General features: G+C 38.1%; 1 protein-coding gene across 2 annotated transcripts in view; it reads left to right on the forward strand.

Moving 5' to 3' along the window:
* LOC128648207 (coagulation factor XI) overlaps positions 1-23,627 on the forward strand; it is a 93,570-nt gene that overhangs the window by 12,699 nt on the left and 57,244 nt on the right. For both annotated transcript variants that reach the window (XM_053700852.1, XM_053700851.1), the window contains exons 5-9: positions 592-751; positions 18,631-18,740; positions 19,220-19,379; positions 21,183-21,292; positions 21,385-21,544. In XM_053700852.1, the coding sequence (XP_053556827.1) occupies positions 592-751; positions 18,631-18,740; positions 19,220-19,379; positions 21,183-21,292; positions 21,385-21,544 (700 nt within the window). The remainder of the gene's footprint in view (positions 1-591; positions 752-18,630; positions 18,741-19,219; positions 19,380-21,182; positions 21,293-21,384; positions 21,545-23,627) is intronic.

Here is a 23,627-nt window from a genome sequence, read left to right on the forward strand (position 1 = left end):
CCTATACACAAATATACTAACCCTAAATACATGTGTTATATGCACAATTGTACTAACCCAAAATACATGTGTCCTATACACAAATATACTAACCCTAAATACATGTGTTATATACACAAATATACTAACCCTAAATACATGTGTTATATGCACAATTGTACTAACCCAAAATACATGTGTCCTATACACAAATATACTAACCCTAAATACATGTGTTATATACACAAATGTACTACCCGTAAATACGTGTCCTATACACAAATGTACTAACCCTAAATACATGTGTCCTATACACAAATATACTTACCCTAAATACATGTGTTATATACACAAATGTACTAACCCAAGATATATGTATCCTATACACAAATATACTTACCCTAAATACATGTGTCCTAAACACAAATATACTAGCCCTAATACATGTGTTATATACACAAATGCACTAACCCTAAATACATGTGTTATATACACAAATGTACTAACGCTAAATTCATGTGTGCTATACAAATGGGGAAACACAATTCACATTAGAGTTTTCTTTAATGTCTTTATATATTTATTTACTTACTTTTTACATTTATTTTCTAGTTTGCAATGAAAAGACCTTTGCTGGACTTGATATGATTGGTACAAATTACAATATAACTACAGCAGCTAATGTGCAGCAATGCATAGAACAATGCACCAATGACATACACTGCCAGTTTTTTACTTATGTCACTGGTTCCTTCCACAGTGTAAAACTTCGGTGAGTACATTGTATGGTAAGTATAAAATGTAATTGTGTCGTTTTACAACATATTTGTATCCCATTTTCTCTTTTTATGTTTTAAAATGTGGTCCAGGATTTAAAATGTATAAACTGCATATCTTTCAAAATGCATCTCATATTTTACATGTATCTGTTTCTGACAATGATAAGCTTATAGGTACTTCTTAGTAGTGGTGTGCAGCCATAAAAAATTTGGTTTGGCCAAATTTTTCAGAACGAATGTTAGTTAGCTGCACTATTCAGTATTTGTTTAATTTTAAACTAAACAAATACTGAATAAATATCCTTAGAAGAACATTTACATTCTTTTTTGTTACACAAATGTAAAGCTACAGGTTAAAAAGTTCACATGCAGCTTTATACTTAGCTATAGCAAGTTGGAGAGCCGCACTAATTAACTGCTCTTCTTCATAGAACCCCGGCAATGTTAATTGAAGGCTTTGGGGTATATTTATCAAAGTGTGAGCGGACATGATACGATGTAGCGTATCATGTCCACTGCACATAGATAAATGCTGACAGCATACGCTGTTGGCACAGTGACGTCACTAGGGTTGGTGTCACCCAGCGCGGTAAGTTATGGTGTCACCCCCTCTCCCCCCAGAAAGCAGACACACACACAAACACAAAAACAGAGGCACACACACATACAAACACTCAGACACACTTAAAACACACTCAGATGCACACGCAAACACTCGAAAACACACTCAGACACACACACAAAACACTCAGACACACACACAAAAACACTCAGACACACTGACACAAAAACACTCAGACACACACACAAAAACACTCAGACACACACACACACAAAAACAGTCAGACACACACACATAAAAACTCAGACACACACACATACAAAATATGTAAACTGCACTGCATTAATTATATAAAGTTCATGCCTAGAGCTGGTCCCTGGCTCAGCAGAGCATCAAATGAAAGATATACAGAGCACTCTAAAAATAAATCACTAAAGAAAAGGTTTAGGCGTGCAAACTATTAAAATTCTGCTCTCTAACTTTGTTCCAAGTCTGTCAGTGCACAGCCCCGGGCCGCGTGCCTACCGCTTCTTATGGCCAATCACCTCTGCACTCCTATGCCCACCCGCCCTCCCCTCCTACCTCTTCAGTGTGCACTTAGTGTACCGTAACCGTATCGTTCTGGTGGGCATCATACGTGGCTCCTTCTCTTTAGAGACAGTGTCAGACAGTCATGCGGTCAGGTGCCAGGCATCCCCCTCATGATTTCACGGTTCCCGTTTAGAGAGACAGCACAGCAGTGAGTGACTCCACTGCTCCACACGTCACTGAGCAGTGAGCACAGATAGGCAGGCAGGTTTAGGCTAGCAGCGCAACTTCGCAAGCCCCACGGCACGCCCACAACATTCATAGTGAAATTGGGCAGGGGAGGAGCAAAGTACAAACAAGCAAAAGCAGCCAGGAAAACTATTTGTGGAAATTGCAGCGCTGGCTCAAGGGGCAAAAACATAAGGTGTCTACAACTTCCCCAGTCCCACTTATTTTCACAAATGCTGGCCCCTCTAATAAAAAAATCTATGCATATTTAATTGTCTACATTGTATTTCTTTGAATTTCAATAAAATTAAAAAAAAAAAAAATTCTGGTGGTGTCACTCCCTTGAGGGTGTCACCCAGGTGCGACTCGCACCCCCCGCACCCCCCGCACCCCCCGCACCCCCTAGTGATGGCACTATGTCGGCATTTATCATTGAATTAGGAGAGAATAGGCACACTGCAAAGGTTTGTAATGAAACAAGAGTAATCCAATGATAGTGATTATCTTCACCAGGACCTATTAATATACAGGGAGTGCAGAATTATTAGGCAAATTAGTATTTTGACCACATCATCCTCTTTATGCATGTTGTCTTACTCCAAGCTGTATAGGCTCGAAAGCCTACTACCAATTAAGCATATTAGGTAATGTGCATCTCTATAATGATAAGGGGTGTGGTCTAATGACATCAACACCCTATATCAGGTGTGCATAATTATTAGGCAACTTCCTTTCCTTTGGCAAAATGGGTCAAAAGAAGGACTTGACAGGCTCAGAAAAGTAAAAAATAGTGAGATATCTTGCAAAGGGATGCAGCACTCTTAAAATTGCAAAGTTTCTGAAGCGTGATCATCGAACAATCAAGCGTTTCATTCAAAATAGTCAACAGGGTCGCAAGAAGCGTGTGGAAAAAACAAGGCGCAAAATAACTGCCCATGAATTGAGAAAAGTCAAGCGTGCAGCTGCCAAGATGCCACTTGCCACCAGTTTGGCTATATTTCAGAGCTGCAACATCACTGGAGTGCCCAAAAGCACAAGGTGTGCAATACTCAGAGACATGGCCAAGGTAAGAAAGGCTGAAAGACGACCACCACTGAACAAGACACACAAGCTGAAACGTCAAGACTGGGCCAAGAAATATCTCAAGAGTGATTTTTCTAAGGTTTTATGGACTGATGAAATGAGAGTGAGTCTTGATGGGCCAGATGGATGGGCCCGTGGCTGGATTGGTAAAGGGCAGAGAGCTCCAGTCCGACTCAGACGCCAGCAAGGTGGAGGTGGAGTACTGGTTTGGGCTGGTATCATCAAAGATGAGCTTGTGGGGCCTTTTCGGGTTGAGGATGGAGTCAAGCTCAACTCCCAGTCCTACTGCCAGTTTCTGGAAGACACCTTCTTCAAGCAGTGGTACAGGAAGAAGTCTGCATCCCTCAAGAAAAACATGATTTTCATGCAGGACAATGCTCCATCACACGCGTCCAAGTACTCCACAGCGTGGCTGGCAAGAAAGGGTATAAAAGAAGAAAATCTAATGACATGGCCTCCTTGTTCACCTGATCTGAACCCCATTGAGAACCTGTGGTCCATCATCAAATGTGAGATTTACAAGGAGGGAAAACAGTACACCTCTCTGAACAGTGTCTGGGAGGCTGTGGTTGCTGCTGCACGCAATGTTGATGGTGAACAGATCAAAACACTGACAGAATCCATGGATGGCAGGCTTTTGAGTGTCCTTGCAAAGAAAGGTGGCTATATTGGTCACTGATTTGTTTTTGTTTTGTTTTTGAATGTCAGAAATGTATATTTGTGAATGTTGAGATGTTATATTAGTTTCACTGGTAAAAATAAATAATTGAAATGGGTATATATTTGTTTTTTGTTAAGTTGCCTAATAATTATGCACAGTAATAGTCACCTGCACACACAGATATCCCCCTAAAATAGCTAAAACTAAAAACAAACTAAAAACTACTTCCAAAACTATTCAGCTTTGATATTAATGAGTTTTTTTGGGTTCATTGAGAACATAGTTGTTGTTTAATAATAAAATTAATCCTCAAAAATACAACTTGCCTAATAATTCTGCACTCCCTGTACATAAGCACTGTCCTTGCTCCCCCCCTACCTCAATGTAGAAAATAAGAAGGAATACCTTGAAGGCCAATCTGAGTGGATGCGAAGAGGACACCAAGGCTTTTTAACTTGATCTACCCGACTGTGTCTGTATCCTCCGCCGGCTGAGATGCACTCGGCAGCTGATTCAACTTGTCCCCGGCATACGCACTCCACACGCGTCTCCGAAATCCGGAAGTGAGGCTCCACTGACGTCCACGATGACGTATGTGCGGGGGGGGGGGGGAGACCAGAAAAGGAGCAAGGTACCTGGGCTAACTGCAAAAGACCCAACCAGGCGGGCACAGAGGTTCCGGAGCATCTAGCAGCACAAAGAAAAAATGAAGATGTGGAGCCGCTGTAGAATAAAACCAATCTTTTATTAGGAATCTTTTAAAATTTTGGAGGCATCCCAAAGCATAGGTAGGCAACGCACAGTTGCTAACATGTTTCGGCCATGGTGGTCGTAGTCATAGCATGCTTTGCTTTGCACAACAGTGATTTAAAAAAGGTATCGCAGTACCTGATAGGTGAAGCAATTAAGAGAAAAAGATGCCTTCTAAGCTACATGCACACAAACTTTAACCCATTAATGCTACAATACAGTATTAAACTGGAGATGTCTGTATACACCAAATCAGTTCACATAGAGAAATAAATTATACATAAGTACATAATTAGAGAGCATAATATTAATAAATATGTAAAAAATAATAAATAAATCTATGCGACCAAGACAATATACAGGAGCCAGTGTATTTAAAGTATATCTAAATCCAAGTGCATACAAGTACTCTCAAAAATGAAGAGTGTTACTAGCATAGTGATAAAGTTCCATTGGATATATAAATGCAGATGGAAATATAGATATACACTAATGCACTTAAATAGAAATAAGTACAACATTGCAACAGTAAATAGTCTGGGTCAGGATACTATCTAACAGCAGGGGTGGGTGATCAAATATAGGAATGGGACCACATGAAAATCTAGTGGGGTTACCCATCCATATAAATGGCACACAAGTAATCCACAGAAGAACATGATAAAAGCATGTGCAAAAACCTTAGCAAAATCGAGATATACATATATATACATGTTTAACTGTGTGGACAAGAAGGATTGGAGTATTAGAACGGTGCCAATACTTGATGGAAGAATGTATATATGGTACAAAGATACAAATGCAAGACCAAAGATACGTAACAAAATAGTACTTAAAAATAATAATAAAGATATGCAAAATTGAACATATGTATGTATATATCAGGTTTGACCATAAGAGGTATAAAATGGAGACATACTGATGCTAGTATTATTGCACCCCAGATAGATTGAAAGAGTACAAAGAGGGAACCCTGAACCTGAAATCCCCTCAGTAAAGCAGTTATTCCCAGAAGTTAATCAGATCGTATCTGGAATTTAAGCCATGAGGTGTCCTGGTTTTAAGATGGAATATCCAGAACACCTCATGGCTTAACGCTTAGCCAGAATACTCTCAAGATCACCACCCCTTTTTGGTGTTACTACGTTCTCAATGGCAATACATCTAAATGTGTCCAACTTGCCATTGTGAATAGTAGCAAAGTGTTGCACCAGCAGGGAGGTAGACTTAGCTTTCTCTAAGGTGGAAATATTTTCTCTAATGCGAGTATTAATGTCTCTGGACGTAAGTCCTGTATATTGACTGTTGCTTTGGATGCATGTTATTAAATAAATGACACCCGTGTGAGTACAATTTATGCATGTCTTTATGTCTTTATGAGTGAAAAGAGTTTGAAACTTGTACATAATCACAGGGTCTACATCTACGGTGTCCACACTTAAACATACCCCAATGGGTAACCATGAACTCACTGAAGTATATACAGGTTTTAGTTGAGTGGGTGAAAGTATACTGCCTAAAGTGCGGCTCTTTTTGTAAGTGCATCTAATGCCCTTTTTGACAGTATCTTTAAGCAAATCGTTCGCCGCAAGCAGGGGAAAATGTATTTTTACAATACTACATATGCTGGAGTATTGGTCACTATAAGTGGTCACAAAGTGTACTCCTTGAAAATCACAGGAGTCGACTTGGGTATTTTTATCTTCCAGCAATTTGTGTCTTGGTATGCTATGTACTTTGTGTATAGCTTCCCTGATATGGCTTGGACTATATTTTCGTTCACGTAGTCTTTGTTCTAAGTTCTTAGATTCCCTAAAATAATCTGCTTCCTTACTACAATTTCTCTTCAGACGAGAAAATTGCCCTTTGGCCACAGCATACGATACATTTTTGGGGTGACAACTATCTGCATGCAGCAGTGTATTCCCCGAAATTGGTTTGCGGTAAACCTTGGTATGTATACTGCCATCTGTTTCCCCCTCCAGACATAGATCCAAGAAAGTGATACATGTTGGATTATGTTCATAGGTAAATTGAAGATTGTAAGTATTATCATTAAGATGATCCACAAAATCCTTCACCAATTCCACAGGACCAGTCCATATGATCAACAGATCATCAATAAACCGCTTAAAAAAGTGTATATGTTTTCAGAAAGGATTGCTATCTCCAAAGATGTGGCACAGCTTCCACCAGCCAAGATCGAGATTGGCATAAGATGGAGCAAATTTCGCCCCCATCGGTGTGCCACATCTTTGGAGATAGTACACCCCCTCAAAGCAGAAAAAATTATGAGTTAAAAGAAACTCAAAGACCCTAAGAATGTAGTTCTGAAAATCAGAGGTAAATTCTGTGGAATTGGTGAGATGGAATTTGACAGCCTCAATCCCCCTAGAGTGCGGAATGGACGAGTACAAAGAAACAGCGTCTATGGTTATCCAACTGTATGTCTCGTCCCACTTCACATTAGTAAGGAGGTTGAGGATGTGTTTGGAGTCACGAGTATAGGAGAGAAGATTAAGTACAATTGGTTGTAATAGGGCATCAAGCCACTGGGATAGGCATTCTAGCAGAGAATCCACCCCGCTGACTATGGGTCTGCCCCTAATGTCACTTAAAGATTTATGGACCTTGGGAAAGTGGTGGAACATGGGTATCATAGGAAAAGAAACTTCCAAATATTGTGCAGTATGTAAATCCATATACCCATGTTCCACACCAACGTCCAAGATGTCCTTTACTTCCCAAAGCATTGGTAGGATTGTGGGACAACACTTCATAGTCTCGTTCATTCTCAAGTTGGCGCAGTGCCTCCAAGACATAATCAGATCGATTCATTACCACTGTGGTGCCGCCCTTATCCGCAGGGTGCACCACAATGGAATTATTCTGTAAAGAGCTCTTAGTGCTTCTTTTTGCTTTAAAGAAAGATTATGCCTTGTAGGCCCTAGGTCACACTGAAGAGCTATGAGATCTCTTTCCACCCTATCATAAAAGGTCTCTACAATAGGACCTCTATAATGAATAGGGTAGAATTTCGACTTCTCTCGAAAGCTGGCACCACTGTTGAGGTTACCCTGGGCAGGCATACTGGCAGTTTCTAGAGCCTGTAGGCTAGCCAGATCGCAGTTCTCTTCAAATGTATGGAACTCTGCGTGTCCAATGGCATTCCCCACACGTGCAGTAGTTGGAATTGTACTGGAGTCTGTTTTATTTGCAAAATACTTTTTTAAGGTAATATTTCTCACTAATTTATTAAGATCGATTAAAGTCTGAAACAAGTTAAAATTTACAGATGGTGCGAATCCTAAGCCATAACCCAAGACTTCAATTTGTGCTTGGGTTAGAACAATCGAGGAAATGTTAATGACATTGTTTACTTGTATTTTGTGTTTGAGCGGTTTCCCCTCAGTTGATATCTCTCTTGATTGTGTGACTGTGGACCGCTCCCTCCCACCCCTGGAGGACATTCTTTTTTGTTACAAAAATGTAAAGCTACAGGTTAAAAAGTTCACATGCAGCTTTATACTTAGCTATAGCAAGCTGGAGAGCTGCACTAATTAACTGCTCTTCTTCATAGAACCCCGCCATGTTAATTGAAGGCTTTGGGGTATATTTATCAAAGTGTGAGTGGACATGATACGATGTAGCATACGCTGTCAGCATAGTGACGTCACTAGGGTTGGTGTCACCCAGTGCGGTAAGTTATGGTGTCACCCCCCCTTCCCCCAGAAAGCAGACACACACACAAACACAAAAACACAGGCACACACACATACAAACACTCAGACACACTTTAAACACACTCAGATGCACACACAAACACTAGGAAACACACTCAGACACACACAAAAACACTCAGACACACACACAAAAACACTCAGACACACACACAAAAACACTCAGGCACACACACAAACACTTAGACACACACACACAAAACACTCAGACACACTCACACAAAAGCACAGCACAGCAGTGAGTGACTCCACTGCTCCACACGTCACTGAGCAGTGAGCACAGATAGGCAGGCAGGTTTAGGCTAGCAGCGCAACTTCGCAAGCCCCACGGCACGCCCACAACATTCATAATGAAATTGGGCAAGGGAGAAGCAAAGTACAAACAAGCAAAAGCAGCCGGGAAAACTATTTGTGGAAATTGCAGTGCTGGCTCAAGGGGCAAAAAAATTAAGTGTCTACAACTTCCCCAGTGCCACTTATGTTCACAAATGCTGGCCCCTCTAATAAAAAAAAATCTATGCATATTTAATTGTCTACATTGTATTTCTTTGAATTTCAATAATATAAAAAAAATAAAAAACCGACCCGCACCCCCCGCACCCCCTAGTGATGGCACTATGTCGGCATTTATCATTGCACAAGCAGTTCACCAGAACTGCTTGTTTAATTCTGCCCCCTAAAGATTTGTGGCCAATTAACCGCTAGCAGGGGGTGTCAATCAACCCAATCGTATTCAATGGAGTTGATTTCTGTCCGCCCTCTCAGAGCAGGCGGACACGTTATGAAGCACTGCTCTTTAGACCGCTGCTTCATAACTTCTGTTTCCGGCGAGTCTTTAGACCACTCGGAGCTTGATAATTCGGCCACTTAGTGTGGCGGCTCCTAGGGCCTGCATTAAGGACCTTCTCCAGCTTGCAAAAGTATTTTAAAATTTAAAGGAAACAAAAGAAGACTGGCAAATTTTGGCAGTATTTATTGGTTTTCTTTAAATTTCAAGGTGCATTTGTTTGGATACTCATTTTGTGGAAACTAAACGAATACCCCTGTTTTGTCACAAATTTGCATTTGTGACAAAATCAAATGCACAAGCCAATGATCTTAAAAGGACATTAAAGTTTATTTTTTATTAAAGTTAATATTTTATTTACGCTTCAGAACATTTTTACTACACCTCAAAAGAAACACACCCTTTAAAAAGCCCCAAAAATGTTTTTTATCTGAATTCCTTTATTGTGTCCAATACATATTAACCAATCACTGCAGCATTTAAGAGTGTCAATGTTCTGCATTCCATTGAATGCACTCCAGCCTTTCTGGGGGGAGTGGAAACACTGTAATTTTCAAAGTTAAATTGTAGGAAAAGCAGGCAAAATAATAACAAGAAAAAATAAGTGTATTGCAGTTTTTTTTTGTTCTGCATAATTAAACATTTAGTGCTGGATTACAAGTGGAGTTGTATTTAACGTTCTCACGCTATCTCACCTAGAAGTAAGGTTTTTGCGCACGTAGGGTAGCACTCATATTACAAGTTGAAAGTAAACCTGATGCGCACAAAAAGCTGAAGTTAGAATAATGTGATCACGTTAACATATTCCCCCATAGAAGTCAATGGAGCAAAAAAAAAAAGTTGAAAAAACCCTAACACCCTACTGTGTGTTAACTTGATTGCATATTCTCAATATTTAGACATGTATATGTATGTATCTCAATGTTAAAGTCCTTTGCCGGCCTTAGACCTCATATCTTTGAGCTGTTATAACATTTTCGTGCATTTTTAAAAAAATACATTTTATTAGATGGTGTTATTATGAGTTTAACTGTACTTTTTAATGTATTTTTTCTGTGTTTTGTTTCACAAACAGTTAACCAGAGTTCTGAGGACGCCATAATCATTCTTGTGTAAATCGCAATTGAGCTCCCGTTTTCACATTTAGGGGGATATTTATCAATGTCTGGAGGACCTGATCCGTCAGTGTGGATCAGGTCCGCCAGACCTCACTGAATGCGGAGAGCAATATGTTCTCTGTATTCAGCATTGCGTATTCAGCATCGTGGCCTATCGGCCATAGCAGGAAGGTGTCAATCAACCCGATCGTACTCGATCGGGTTGATTTTCGGTGATGTGTGTCCACCTGCTCAGAGCAAACGGACAGGTTATGGAGCTGTGTTTCTGGCTGTGTTTCGCTAGAAACACAGCCCTTCAATCTCCATCCGGAGCTTGATAAATGGGCCCCATACTTTCAAATTGTAATACGAGAGTTGAAACTGACTCTTGCAAACACCCATGATAAAACCCTTTTCGCTTACGTGTAACTGTTAGCGCGCCACTCGTTATCTGGCCCGAAATTTTTTTTATTTTACTGTCCCTTTAAGTAGGAGGTGCGTCTCACCTTCTAATGCAAAAAAAAAAAAAAAAAAAACGTATTTAGATGCTGCTCCTTCATATGGACCACACGCAAATCTACGTCTTTTTAAATTTCTAAAACCATTTCACCTACTTGAAGTCAACTTTTCCATCAGAGTAATTGATCCATAACTAAATACAATCAGAAGAGTCACTTTACCTCCAAATGAAAAGTAATCAATTCAGCCTTTGCACATTTTATCTTACACTTTACAGTGAAAATACCACACTCATTGTCTTCCTCAAGCTCAGTTCATTGCCGGGAACAGAATATTAATAACAACTTCTTTGTTATCCAATCACAAAACAAGACATGGACTCTTATCGCCTGTTCTTTGAATTAAACAAAAAATATTATTGCTCACTTGTAAAATTTCTACAACTAATCTTTTATCTTCCAGTAATTATTTTATGCTACAAGCTGGCTAGAAAGGCAGACAAATCTATTTTATAGATGTAAAAATTGCCTAAACATTACATTCTAAAATAAAATAATAGCAAAGCTCCTTTGATTTATTTTGTTTTAATTTAGTACTAACAAGCAAAGAAAACCCAGAATTTATTCTAGGTCATTGCACAGTATTAAATACGCAGTGTGTCTTCCTGTTATGTTTTCTGTCTAATGACCACAGGTTCAGGCATCAAAACACTCTACATTTTCTCTAGCATTTGATATGTGTGTGATCTTGGGCTTTTTATATGATTTAGAAACATTTTGCATTCTGAAGCTAATTTGGATGTATTTGAGATAATTTCATTATCATCTATAAGATGCTATGATTTAATGCCCAGTTTAATGGGCATATTCAATTAAAATTTAAAATATTTAATTGTCTACATAAAGATGTAAAAGTTCCATATTCAGATCAACTTACACTGTTTTCAAACAAAATCTGCATTGATTGAATGTTCCATAAATCTCTTTGGCTCTAATATTAAATATTCAAGTTATTTTGCTTGTATGTTCATTAGATTATAGTTATTCCACAGAAAACACTTTGAGAAACATTGTTCTAGGACAGAGATATCTTCAGAGATTAAAATTTTGATTGGTAACATATACAATACCTACTTTGCATTTAATACATTTCTGGGAGTCATATGTCCCTTTAATTTGAAGGTACTGTAAAGTCAAAATTGAACTTGCATTTAATATAAATGTCAATTTAGATGAATCGGTGCCCGTTTTTTTAATAACCCTATTAAAAACAAGGGCACTTTAATTAATCAAAATTTACATTTCACTCGTTCTTCAAATACTTACCTTTTAATCTTCACAGACGCTCCAGCGATTCCCCCCGGCTGTCGGAAGCCTTTTCATACGTCAGAAATGACGAATCCGGCTTCCTCCAATCACGGCTTCCCCCCCAGGGGAATCATGGCCTGAGGCAACGCCGTGATTGGAGGAAGCCGGATATGTAATTTTGTACCCGCGAAGAGGGCTTGTGACAGGCGGAGGAAGCGCTGCAGCAGCTGTCAGGATTAAAAGGTAAGTATTTGATGAAAACGAGTGTAATGTAAATTTTGATGAATTAAAGTACCCTTGTTTTTATAAAGGATTATAAAAACCGGGCACCGATTCATCTAAATTGACATTCACTTTAATATCAACAGAAACTTTAATTAATCAAACTTTAAGCTATCATAATTGAAATTCCTTATATAGTTGAAATTGGTTCTACTGTATCATTAGAGGGACAGTAAAGTCAAACACCTAGATTACGAGTTTTGCATTCTGGGTTTAAACACTGAAAAAATGGCCATTTCAGCATAAAAACTGGAATGCAGCAATTACGAGTCTTGTTGGTATAGCTATACCGCAAGCATTTTAGACTGTAATGCAACATCAGTCCCACATTAAAAAAAAATTACGTTTTTGGGTGGGATTCCGGCTGGTATTACAGGTTGTGCGGAGAGGCTAAAATGCTTGTCGACACGATCCGTTCCGCTATCTGAGACCAGTAGTTATGGGTTTTGTGAACAAAAATGTTTCACAAAACTCATAACTAAAGTTTTACAAAGTACACTAACACCCATAAACTACCTATTAACCCCTATTCCACTGCCCTCCCGCACTGCAAACACTATAATAAAGTTATTAACCCCTAATCTGCTGCTCCCGACATAACTATAATAAAACTATTAAGCCCTATTCCACCGCTCCCGACATTGCACCCACTAAATAAAGTTATTAAGCCCTAAACGTCTGGCCTCCCACATCACCGCCACTAAATAAATCTATTAACTCCTAAATCGCCAGCCCCCCACATTGCAAAAAAATAAATTAAACTATTAACCCCTAAACCTAACAACCCCTAACTTTAAATTAAAATTACAATATCCCTATCTTAAAATAAATAAAAACTTACCTGTGAAATAAAAAAAAGTAAGTTTAAACTATATATTAAACTAACATTACTATTATACTAAAATTAAAATAACTACAAATTAAATAAACCAAATTACACATTAAAAAACCTAAAACTACTAAAAAATTGAAATCTAAAATTACAAAAAATAAAAAATACTAGATTACAAAAAATAACAAACACTAAAATACGAAAACTAACAAATGAAATTATCCAAAATAAAATAAATAAAAACACCTAATCTAATAGCCCTATAAAAATAAAAAAGCCCTCCCAAAATAAAAACCCTAGCCTACAATAAACTACCAATAGCCCATAAAAGGGCCCAACAGTAAAACACACCACCTAACCAACCCCCACGATAAAAAACCTAACTCTAGCAAAAACCTAAGCTACCCATTGCCCTGAAAAGGGCATTTGTATGGACATTGCCCTTAAAATGGCATTCATTGCCCTGAAAAGGGTATTTAGATCTTTTAAGAAAGCCCAATCCCTAATCTAAGAATAAAACCCACCTTAAAAAGTTTAAAAACCTAACACTCACCCCCGATGATCCACTTACAGTTTTTAAAGTCCGGACATCCAGGCAGCGAGAAGTCTTCATCCAGGCTGCAAGGTCTTCATCCATCCAGGCGGCGTCCTCTATCTTCATCTAGGCGGCATCTTCTATCTTCATCCCGGTGGTTCACTGCGGGTCCATCCTTGAAGACATCTGGCGCGGAGTGTCCTCTTCATACGGTCGCCGCCGTTCACTGAATCTTCAATGCAAGGGAGCTTTTTCAAAATGGCGTCCCTTGAATTCCTATTGGCTGATTTGATATTTGAAATTCAAATCAGCCAATAGGATGAGAGCTACTGAATTTCTATTGGCTGATTTGAATAGCCAATAGCATTTCAGTAGCTCTCACCCTTTTGGTTGATTTGAACAGCCAATAGAATTTCAGTAGCTCTCATCCTATTGACTGATTTGAATTTCAAAAATCAAATCAGCCAATAGAAATGCAAGGGATGCCATTTTGAAAGGCTCCCTTGCATTGAAGATGAGGGGAGAGAGACACAGAGGGAAGAGAGACACAGAGGGGAGAGAGTCACAGAGGGGAGAGAGACACAGAAGGGAGAGGGACACAGAGGGGAGAGAGTCACAGAAGGGAGAGGAGATAGACACAGAGGGGAGATAGACACAGAGGGAAGAGAGACACAGAGGGGAGAGAGACACAGAGGGAAGAGAGACACAGAGGGAAGAGAGACACAGAGGGAAGAGGAGAAAGACACAAAGGGGAGAGACACAGAGGGGAGAGAGACACAGAGGGGAGAGAGACACAGAGGGGAGAGAGACACAAAAGGGAGAGGAGATAGACACAGAGGGGAGAGAGACACCGAGGGGAGAGAGACACAGAGGGGAGAGAGACACAGAGGGGAGAGACGCAGAGGGGAGAGAGATACAGAAGGGAGTGGAGATAGACACAGAGGGGAGATAGACACAGAGGGGAGAGAGACACAGAGAGGAGTTAGACACAGAGGGGAGAGAGACACAGAGGGAAGAGAGACACAGAGGGAAGAGACGCAGAGGGGAGAGGAGATAGACATAGAGGGGAAAGAGACACAGAGAGGAGAGAGTCACAGAGTGGAGAGAGAGACAGAGGGAAGAGAGACACAGAGGGAAGAGGAGAAAGACACAAAGGGGAGAGACACAAAGGGGAGAGAGACACAGAGGGGAGAGAGACACAGAAGGGAGAGAGACACAGAAGGGAGAGGAGATAGACATAGAGGGGAAAGAGACACAGAGAGGAGAGAGTCACAGAGTGGAGAGAGAGACAGAGGGAAGAGAGACACAGAGGGAAGAGGAGAAAGACACAAAGGGGAGAGACACAAAGGGGAGAGAGACACAGAGGGGAGAGAGTCACTGAGAGGAGAGAGCCACAGATGGGAGAGAGACACAGAGGGGAGAGAGACACAGAGGGAAGAGAGACACAGAGGGAAGAGAGACACAGAGGGAAGAGACGCAGAGGGGAGAGAGACACAGAAGGGAGTGGAGATAGGCACAGAGGGGAGAGAGTCACAGAGGGGAGAGAGTCACAGATGGGAGAGAGTCACAGAGGGGAGAGAGTCACGGAGAGGAGAGAGACACAGAAGGGAGAGAGACACAGAAGGGAGAGGAGATAGACATAGAGGGGAGAGAGACACAGAGGGGAGAGAGACACAGAGGGAAGAGGAGAAAGTCACAGAGGGGAGAGAAACACAGAGGGGAGAGAGACACAGAGGGAAGAGGAGAAAGACACAGAGGGGAGAAAGACACAGAAGGGAGAGAATATAGACACAGAGGGGAGAGAGACACAGAGGGGAGAGAGACACAGAGGGGAGAGGAGAAAGACACAGAGGGAAGAGGAGAAAGACACAGAGGGGAGAGACACAGAGGGGATAAAGTAACAGAGGGAAGAGAGACACAGAAAGGAGAGGAGATAGACACAGGGGGGAGAGAGACACAGAGGGGAGAGAGTCACAGAGGGGAGAGGAGAGAGACACAGAAGGGAGAGAGACACAGAGGGAAGAGGAGAAAGACACAAAGGGGAGAGAGACACAGAGGGGAGAGAGACACAAAAGGAAGAGGAGAGAGACACAGAGGGGAGAGAGACACAGAGGGGAGAGAGACACAGAGGGGAGAGAGACACACAGAGGGAAGAGGAGAAATACACAGAGGGGAGAGAGACACAGAGGGGAAAAAGTCACAGAGGGGAGAGAGACACAGAAGGGAGAGGAGATAGACACAGAGGGAGAAAGACACAGAGGGGAGAGAGACACAGAGGGGAGAGCCAAAGAGGAGTGAGACCATATGCATTGCATTTAAATTGTTTGAATGTAATTAATTAGCAGGCTCCAAAAGCCCAATGACTATCCCCACAGTCTCCACAAATTGCAGCTGAGGACTTGCTCAAGACCCCTACACCCTGCACAAACGTTTGGGCCAGCAGTAGAGCTGTTTCATCAGATCTTCTCCCTCTCTTCTCTGCGCCAGTTCCCTGGGCCACTACACAAGGTCCCCCCAGCTCCACCCCTTTATTTAAGAATAGTTTAAAACAGCTTGTGTGTAGGAAATACACTTAAAAAAATAAAATAAATGGGAAAAATAAAATAAAAAAACAAACCCACAAACATCTTTAGCCAATATTCCCAGCAAATTCTTAAGTTGTCCCGGACCACCTGATTTTTTGTGTATATATATATATATATATATATATATATATTCATATATATATATATATATATATATATATATATATATATATATATATATATATATATATATATATATATATATATATGGGTATAGAAATATTTTTGACAAAAATAAATAATCATATATATATATATATATATATATATATATATACTGTCACACACATAAAAAAGTCCAGCACTCGCTCACAAGCTCACAGCTAAAATAAAAGCAAAACTGGAAGAGTTAGTTACCGCATTTGGCCAAATGGGACAAGCTCAGGCACCACGTCAAGGTCTCTTCCTAGGGCCTGAGTCCTTATTACAGCCACACAACAGCAGCCACCACACAAATGCAGGCTAGTAAATAAACTGGGAACAAGTCAGGGTTCACAGACTTATGGAATCACTCCCGGCGTAAGCAAAGTTTAGGAGTGGAGCAGCATATCCAGACCGGACCGGGTACACATCCCATGACCCACAAACAGGCTCAGCTTTGGTTGCTATTGCACTCACATAAAGCTACATCCACTTGCAGAGTCACAGGCAGTTAACCCCGTGCCTGCCTGGGTGGAGGTCCACAGGGTGAATTACAGAAACAAACACTGTCACACTCATAAAAAAAGTCCAGCACTCGCTCACAAGCTCACAGCAACAATAAAAGCAAAACTGGAAGAGTTAGTTACCGCATTTGGCCAAATGGGACAAGCTCAGGCATCACGTCAAGGTCTCTTCCTAGTGCCTGAGTCCCTATTACAGCCACACAACAGCAGCCACACACACAAATGCAGGCTAGTAAATAAACTGGGAACAAGTGAGGGTTCACAGACTTATGTAATCACTCCCGGCGTAAGCAAAGTTTAGGAGTGGACCAGCACATCCAGACCGGACCGGGTACACATCCCATGACCCACAAACAGGCTCAGCTTTGGTTGCTATCGCACTCACATAAAGCTACATAAAGCTATTATATATATATAATACAAAAAGGGAGGAACTCGCCGGGTTTAACAAGGATAAAGTTTTATTCCTTATGACGTAACGTTTCAGAGTTTTACCTCCATTTTCAAACTGGCAATGGAGGTAAAACTCTGAAACGTTACGCCATATGGAATAAAACTTTATCCTTGTTAAACCCGGCGAGTGCCTTCCTTTCTTTATTATGTTGGATCTATGAAGTATGCTGGATCTCTTGACGTGCACCCCGGTGGTTCAAAGGTTACCGTGAGTACTAGGCCATGCCATAAAGATTATATATATATATATATATATATATATATATATATATATATATATATACAGTATATACAAATAAAAAGAACATGTTCTTCTATGTGAAGAACATTGGAATGTAAAATATGAATAACTACCTTTGGGTTTAGTGCTTTAGTTCTAATGCAGTGTTGGGTTTGCACGCAAGCAATACGTTTTTTTAAATAGTGTGCTACATTAAAGTCTATAGGAAAAAGAAGTTAGTTCACTTACGTGCAAACAATTTACTTTCAACTTGTAACATGCGCGATAACCCACGCACGTTAAATGTTTACTGTTTGGGCATAAATGAAAGCGCTAAATAGTGCTCCACTTTTAACCTGGCCCACTATTGGCAACCACACCTATATTTATTTGCTGTGATAAATATTGTTTTACTACCACATTTCATTAAATGCATTTGTGCTTATTTATTGTTCATATTTTAATTAGTTTCCTCTAAAAAGGGCATTTTAGAAATGTATTACAGGTTTTTATTTTAAATAAGTCTTATGTTGAATAAACCTACTATTATTTTTTCGGCTTCTGGAGACTTATTTTATTCTACTTCTACTTGTTCTTAAGAGCCAATGAGCAGAACTTTCTTTACCTTTTTAATGCAAAAATATATCAGTATATTTAAGTACTGTTCCTTCATATGCATAATTGAAAATCTTTGCCTTAAAGACCCATTAAATATATATATTAATATTATTATTAATATTATATATAAAAAGACCAATTTAATATATTAATTAATATTAATATTCACTTTCTTTTTTGTTTTTTTAAGTTCCGTCTTTATATTTTGCAACGTATTGTGAACAGAATGTTTTAAAAAAATACACAATTTCTGCATCTATAATAGATTTAACTTTTGAGTGAATTGTACATGTTAATTATATCCTTTATTATGCCTGTATTTACTACATTTAGTAGAATTAATTGTTGATCAAATAAATTTGTTTAATGTAGTATATTAAACATAAATCTGTAACTACTGAAAACAATAATGACGAGCTGCATCGTTTTAACTGTGCACCAGATGGGGCGTTAAATGAACTGTCATATGTTATTTTACAGAAACAAATGCTACTTGAAATATACTGCGAATGGAATGCCAGCCAGAATAAGACAGCTTGAAAATGTTATATCTGGTTTATCATTAAAGGCATGTGGAAAATCTTCATTAGGTAAATCCTTTAATATGTGTGTATGTTTAAAGGTAATTTATTAGAAAAAAAAGGTATAAATACAAGATAATATGATATATATATATATATATATATATATATATATATATATTTATATATATATATATATATATATACTGTATATAAATATATATACACAGATTATAATAAATATTTGTGAAGTATCCTATTTCTAAAAATTCAAAATTCAAAAGTAAACATCTATCCTTGCAATGTTAATTTTACTTTTATTATTTGGCTGTGGGAGTACTATCATGATTAATCCCATGCAATTTACATCAAAACTGTCTCCTTCCAGTGGTGTGTAACCTTTATCAGTGGGAGAACATACTTTAGTTGATAGCTTTATTGATTTTCCCCAAGCTCATGTTGTTATACATATCAAACCTCATTTGAAGATTAAAGTGTTAAGACTGTGAAATAATACAATTCTTTTCATGCTGAATTTCATACTTTAGATTGCAAAAAGGACCTGTTTCAGAGTCTGGACTTTTCTGGAGACCTTCTTGCGAGTGTTTTAGCCCCTGATGTGCATATGTGTCAGAAGATCTGCACGTACCTTCCAAACTGTTTATTTTTTACATTCCAGACAAAAGACTCCAAAGACCCTTTGCAAAGGTAGGTCAGCATGTTTTTTCTTCTCAGTGTTGGCCTGAAAAAATAGTATATTATGTACTGCATTGTAGATTAACTGTGAGCAATGTTTAATGTTTTCAATAGACTTTAGTAGAAATCATTATTCTCAGCAGGAAGATGTTGATGACCATAGTCATCTAGTCGAGTGTTTCTTAAATGGTAACGCTGCCAAATTATAGTAAAACATATTTTCATCCAAATCACTGATTACTTTTGCCTATTTATATCTAATTTGATCTATTTGTATTTAATCTAATTATCTTTGTATAAAAACGTTCCCAAGACTAATATGTAATTATTTACAATCTCCTCTCCCACCTGTATTTTAATATGCTTTTGTTGTGATTCATTCGTTCTACTCTAGCAAGTCAGCTTTTGGAGATGGGATACAAATTAGAGCTTTTATAATTGGTGTTTTATGCTTTAAACCTCAACGTTATCCTTTCATATGGCCACAGTTAGTTGTTAGAGCACCCAAAATGAGCAGCTAACCACTGGTGAAAGGATTGCTGTAAACTAAGAAGTGTGCATGGCCAGGGCACACTGCACCACTTACCCAAGGTTAAAGGGATAGTCTAGTCAAAATTAAACTTTTATGATTCAGATAGAGCACGCCATTTTAAGCAACTTTCTAATTTACTCCTATTATCAATTTTTCTTTGTTCTCTTGGTATCTCTACTTGAAAAAGCAAGAATGTAAGCTTAAGAGCCGCCCATTTTTTGTTAAGCACCTGGGTAGTGCTTGCTGATTGATGGCTACATTTAATGCTACCCAGGTGCTGAGCAAAAAATAAGCTGGCTCCTAAGGTTACATTCTTGCTTTTTCAAATAAAGATACCAAGAAAATAAAGAAAAAATTAGTAGGAGTAAATTAAAAAGTTGCTTAAAATTAATTGCTTTATCTGAATCCTGAAAATGTAATTTTGACTAGTATATACCATTAAGCGCCTTCTGCTTAAAAAAAATGCTATAACTTTGCAACAGGAGCAGGAAAGGCCTGAGCTTCCTATACTGTAAAGTACAGTAAATGTACAGTTAATTACACAAATGTCCAGCATTAAGAACACAGGTGTGCTGCGGTAGAAATTTGGATTGCCAAGTTTGCCACAGTCAGAATTTTTTTTGAGAACCACTGATCTAATTATACTAAAACTGCATACTCTCTCTGATTCATCAAAAGTTTGAATTTGACTTTCATGTCCGTTTAACTTGGCAAAAGGGCTTAGTAGGTTATATGGAGAGATTATGTGACTCCCTATCAGTAATAATAATTTGCCCCTTTTAGACTTATTTTAAGCATAGTAATATAGTTAAGTGGCTTATATCAAATGATTGCATGACAAAGTGAATAGATAATACCGCTAGGCAAGGTTAAATGTCACAAATGTAATTGAATTTGTATAGAGGAGAATACAAGGAGGATATAAAATACTCTTAAGGTCTGTTGGAAGACTTTTGAAGTAAATCTGGGTATTTACAAGTATTACACCCCAGTACTTTCCATATATTCTGACACATTTACTAAGGCTCTGTGTAGCGTGACATATTTCAGATTGACTCCATATTCTTATGTTTACCTGGTTTTAGGAGTGAATAAAGTTATTTTATCATAAGTAATCACACTGGTTCCCTGATATACGTATATATCTATACATTTTGATAGCTAAAATGTATGACTTCCTATATACTTATGGGATAGGTTGCAGTAATTTAATTTTAAGTATTAAGTATTAAGTAATTTAAGTATTACATTGGAAAAGTAAAATTTTTTTATCATTATTTTAGAAATCGTTGTTTTTTAAAGACATCTAAAAATGGGCTCCCAAATGAAACGAAAATCAAAGAATATTCTATATCTGGATTTAGCATTTTACATTGTAAAAACAGTCCTACAGGTAAAAAATAGTAATCTGTATAATTCTAATTAAATTATAGGCTTTTAAGGCAAGGGGGTTTATGTTTTTCTTTTCCTTTTTCACTACTATAGTTTGTCCATTGCCATTGTTCCCAAATGTGAACTTTATTGGAGACGACTTTCTGGTAGAAACTGCAAATGGAGACAAAGAATGTCAACAAATTTGTACAAATAATATCAGATGCCAGTTTTTTACCTACAAACCAGATGAACCATCCTGTATTCAAAACACGTATGAAAGGATAATATATATTTAAGTTCATAATGAAATATATTGTTTTAACTATATTATATATTTTATTAGAGATGGGCCACAACTAATTGAGTTTCCCCTATACCCTCAATATTTGTGTCAACGACAACTAATACCGTAAAAACCCCAATGCATAATATAAAATATATACACAATACAGGTGGCCCTCGGTTTACGCCGGTTCAATTTGCGCCGTTTCAGAATAACAACCTTTTTTTTTCAGTCATGTGCACTAATTAAAATAGCCAGTAGGTGGAGCTGTCCGCTTGTTTTGCAGTAAAGTTATGCAACTTAGGTCTGAAATTGATCTGTGAACACAGAACAGACATTAGCTATCAAGCAGCCACTTCCCTATTATCTTCCTGTACAGCTGCTTGAGATGAGGGTGCCTAACTGCCTATTAATCACTGCAGATTGAAATGCATAGAATAGGTGCAGACCCATTATTATCTAACATGCTAACAATGCAGAGAACTGTTTGCAGAAAAATGGAAGTAAAATACGTTTTTGTTCATTAAACTTAGTTTGATGATGATGCAGTCTGTTGTGTAATTATTTTATTAGGTGCTGTTAGCAAATGTTTTTGTTCATTAAACTTAGTTTGATGATGATACAATCTATATTATTAGGTTTATAATGCTGTTTAGGATTTAAAGTCTTCATTTCAAAGCTTTAAAAATAATGTATTAGGTGTTACTTATGACAATTTTGAGAGGGCGCTGGAACCTAACTCCCTCACTTCCCATTGACTTACATTATAAACTGGGTTTCAATTTACAATGGTTTCTATTTACAACCATTCCTCCTGGAACCTAACCCCGGCGTAAACTGAGGACTACCTGTATATACATGATGTGCATTAGGTTTATACATTTGTCAACATTCATTCGCTAGAAAGAAACATTCAGATAGTAAACCAAAAATCCAATGTTCCTTAAGACGCTCATTTTACGATTCAAAGCTTTCTTTCTAACAGAATGAATGTAACATTTTAAAATTGAATATAACTTTTGAATATTTAATGTGATATTTTAAATATTTCAAACTCTTGTATTATTTTTCATTCATTTAGTTACAGAACTATCTAGTCAGCAGCTCTAACATGATGAATGGAAATATGTCATTATAGATTTGTGGATTTTTTTACAATTATCTATTACAGTGCATTTGCCATACAAAATAGGGCCACACAGCACAATTTTATCAATGTAATACACTTTGAGGAAACCAGTCACATAGGAGTGAACAGAGAATATATTCTTAAAAAAAGATTTGAACCCTAGAGTTTGAGTGCAATGACCTTAAAGGGACATGAAACCCAAAATGTTTATTTTATGATTCAGATAGAATATACGTTTTGAAACAACTTTCCAATTTATTTCTATTATCAATTTTGCTTCATTTTACTGAGAGCTAGCTGAACACACCAGTAAGCCGAAGACAATAGGCATATATGGGCAGCCACCAAATAGCAGCTAGCTCTTGGCTCTTGAGCCTACTTAAGTATTCTTTTTAGCAAAGGATACCTAGAGAACTAAGAACATTTGATAATAGAAGTAAATTGGAAAGTTGTTCAAAATTGTATGATCTGTCTGAAAAATAAAATAAATTTTTTGGCTTTAATGTCCCTTTAAGATGTGTTGCATACTTATCATGCCTGGTTCATACAGTGGGCAATAAGCATTTTTAAAGCCCAGCAATGTACTTAAATGGGCCCAGCAGCACCTTTCCTTTCCACAACATTTTTTTTTAAATCAATGATAAGTGCACATAGTGGAATTCAAAGTCATTATGTATATGTATAATCTCTCAGAAATCAAAAACCACTTTTTATTCACAATTTTATTTAAAAAAAAATTATGCACCACCAACTACTATTTTATTAGAGAACGCCATAAATGAACAAGAATGACTGATGATGTATGTAACATACTGTATTAACATTGTAGATGAGGTTTAAAAAAGACAGAAGTCCATCGAGTTCAACCTATATCTTAATATTTTTACAAAAAAAAGCTCCCGTTGAATTTAAATGAATCCCTTTAAAAGGTGACCCAGTTAA

Source organism: Bombina bombina, chromosome 2, assembly GCF_027579735.1.
Source record: "Bombina bombina isolate aBomBom1 chromosome 2, aBomBom1.pri, whole genome shotgun sequence".
Lineage (NCBI taxonomy): Eukaryota > Metazoa > Chordata > Amphibia > Anura > Bombinatoridae > Bombina > Bombina bombina.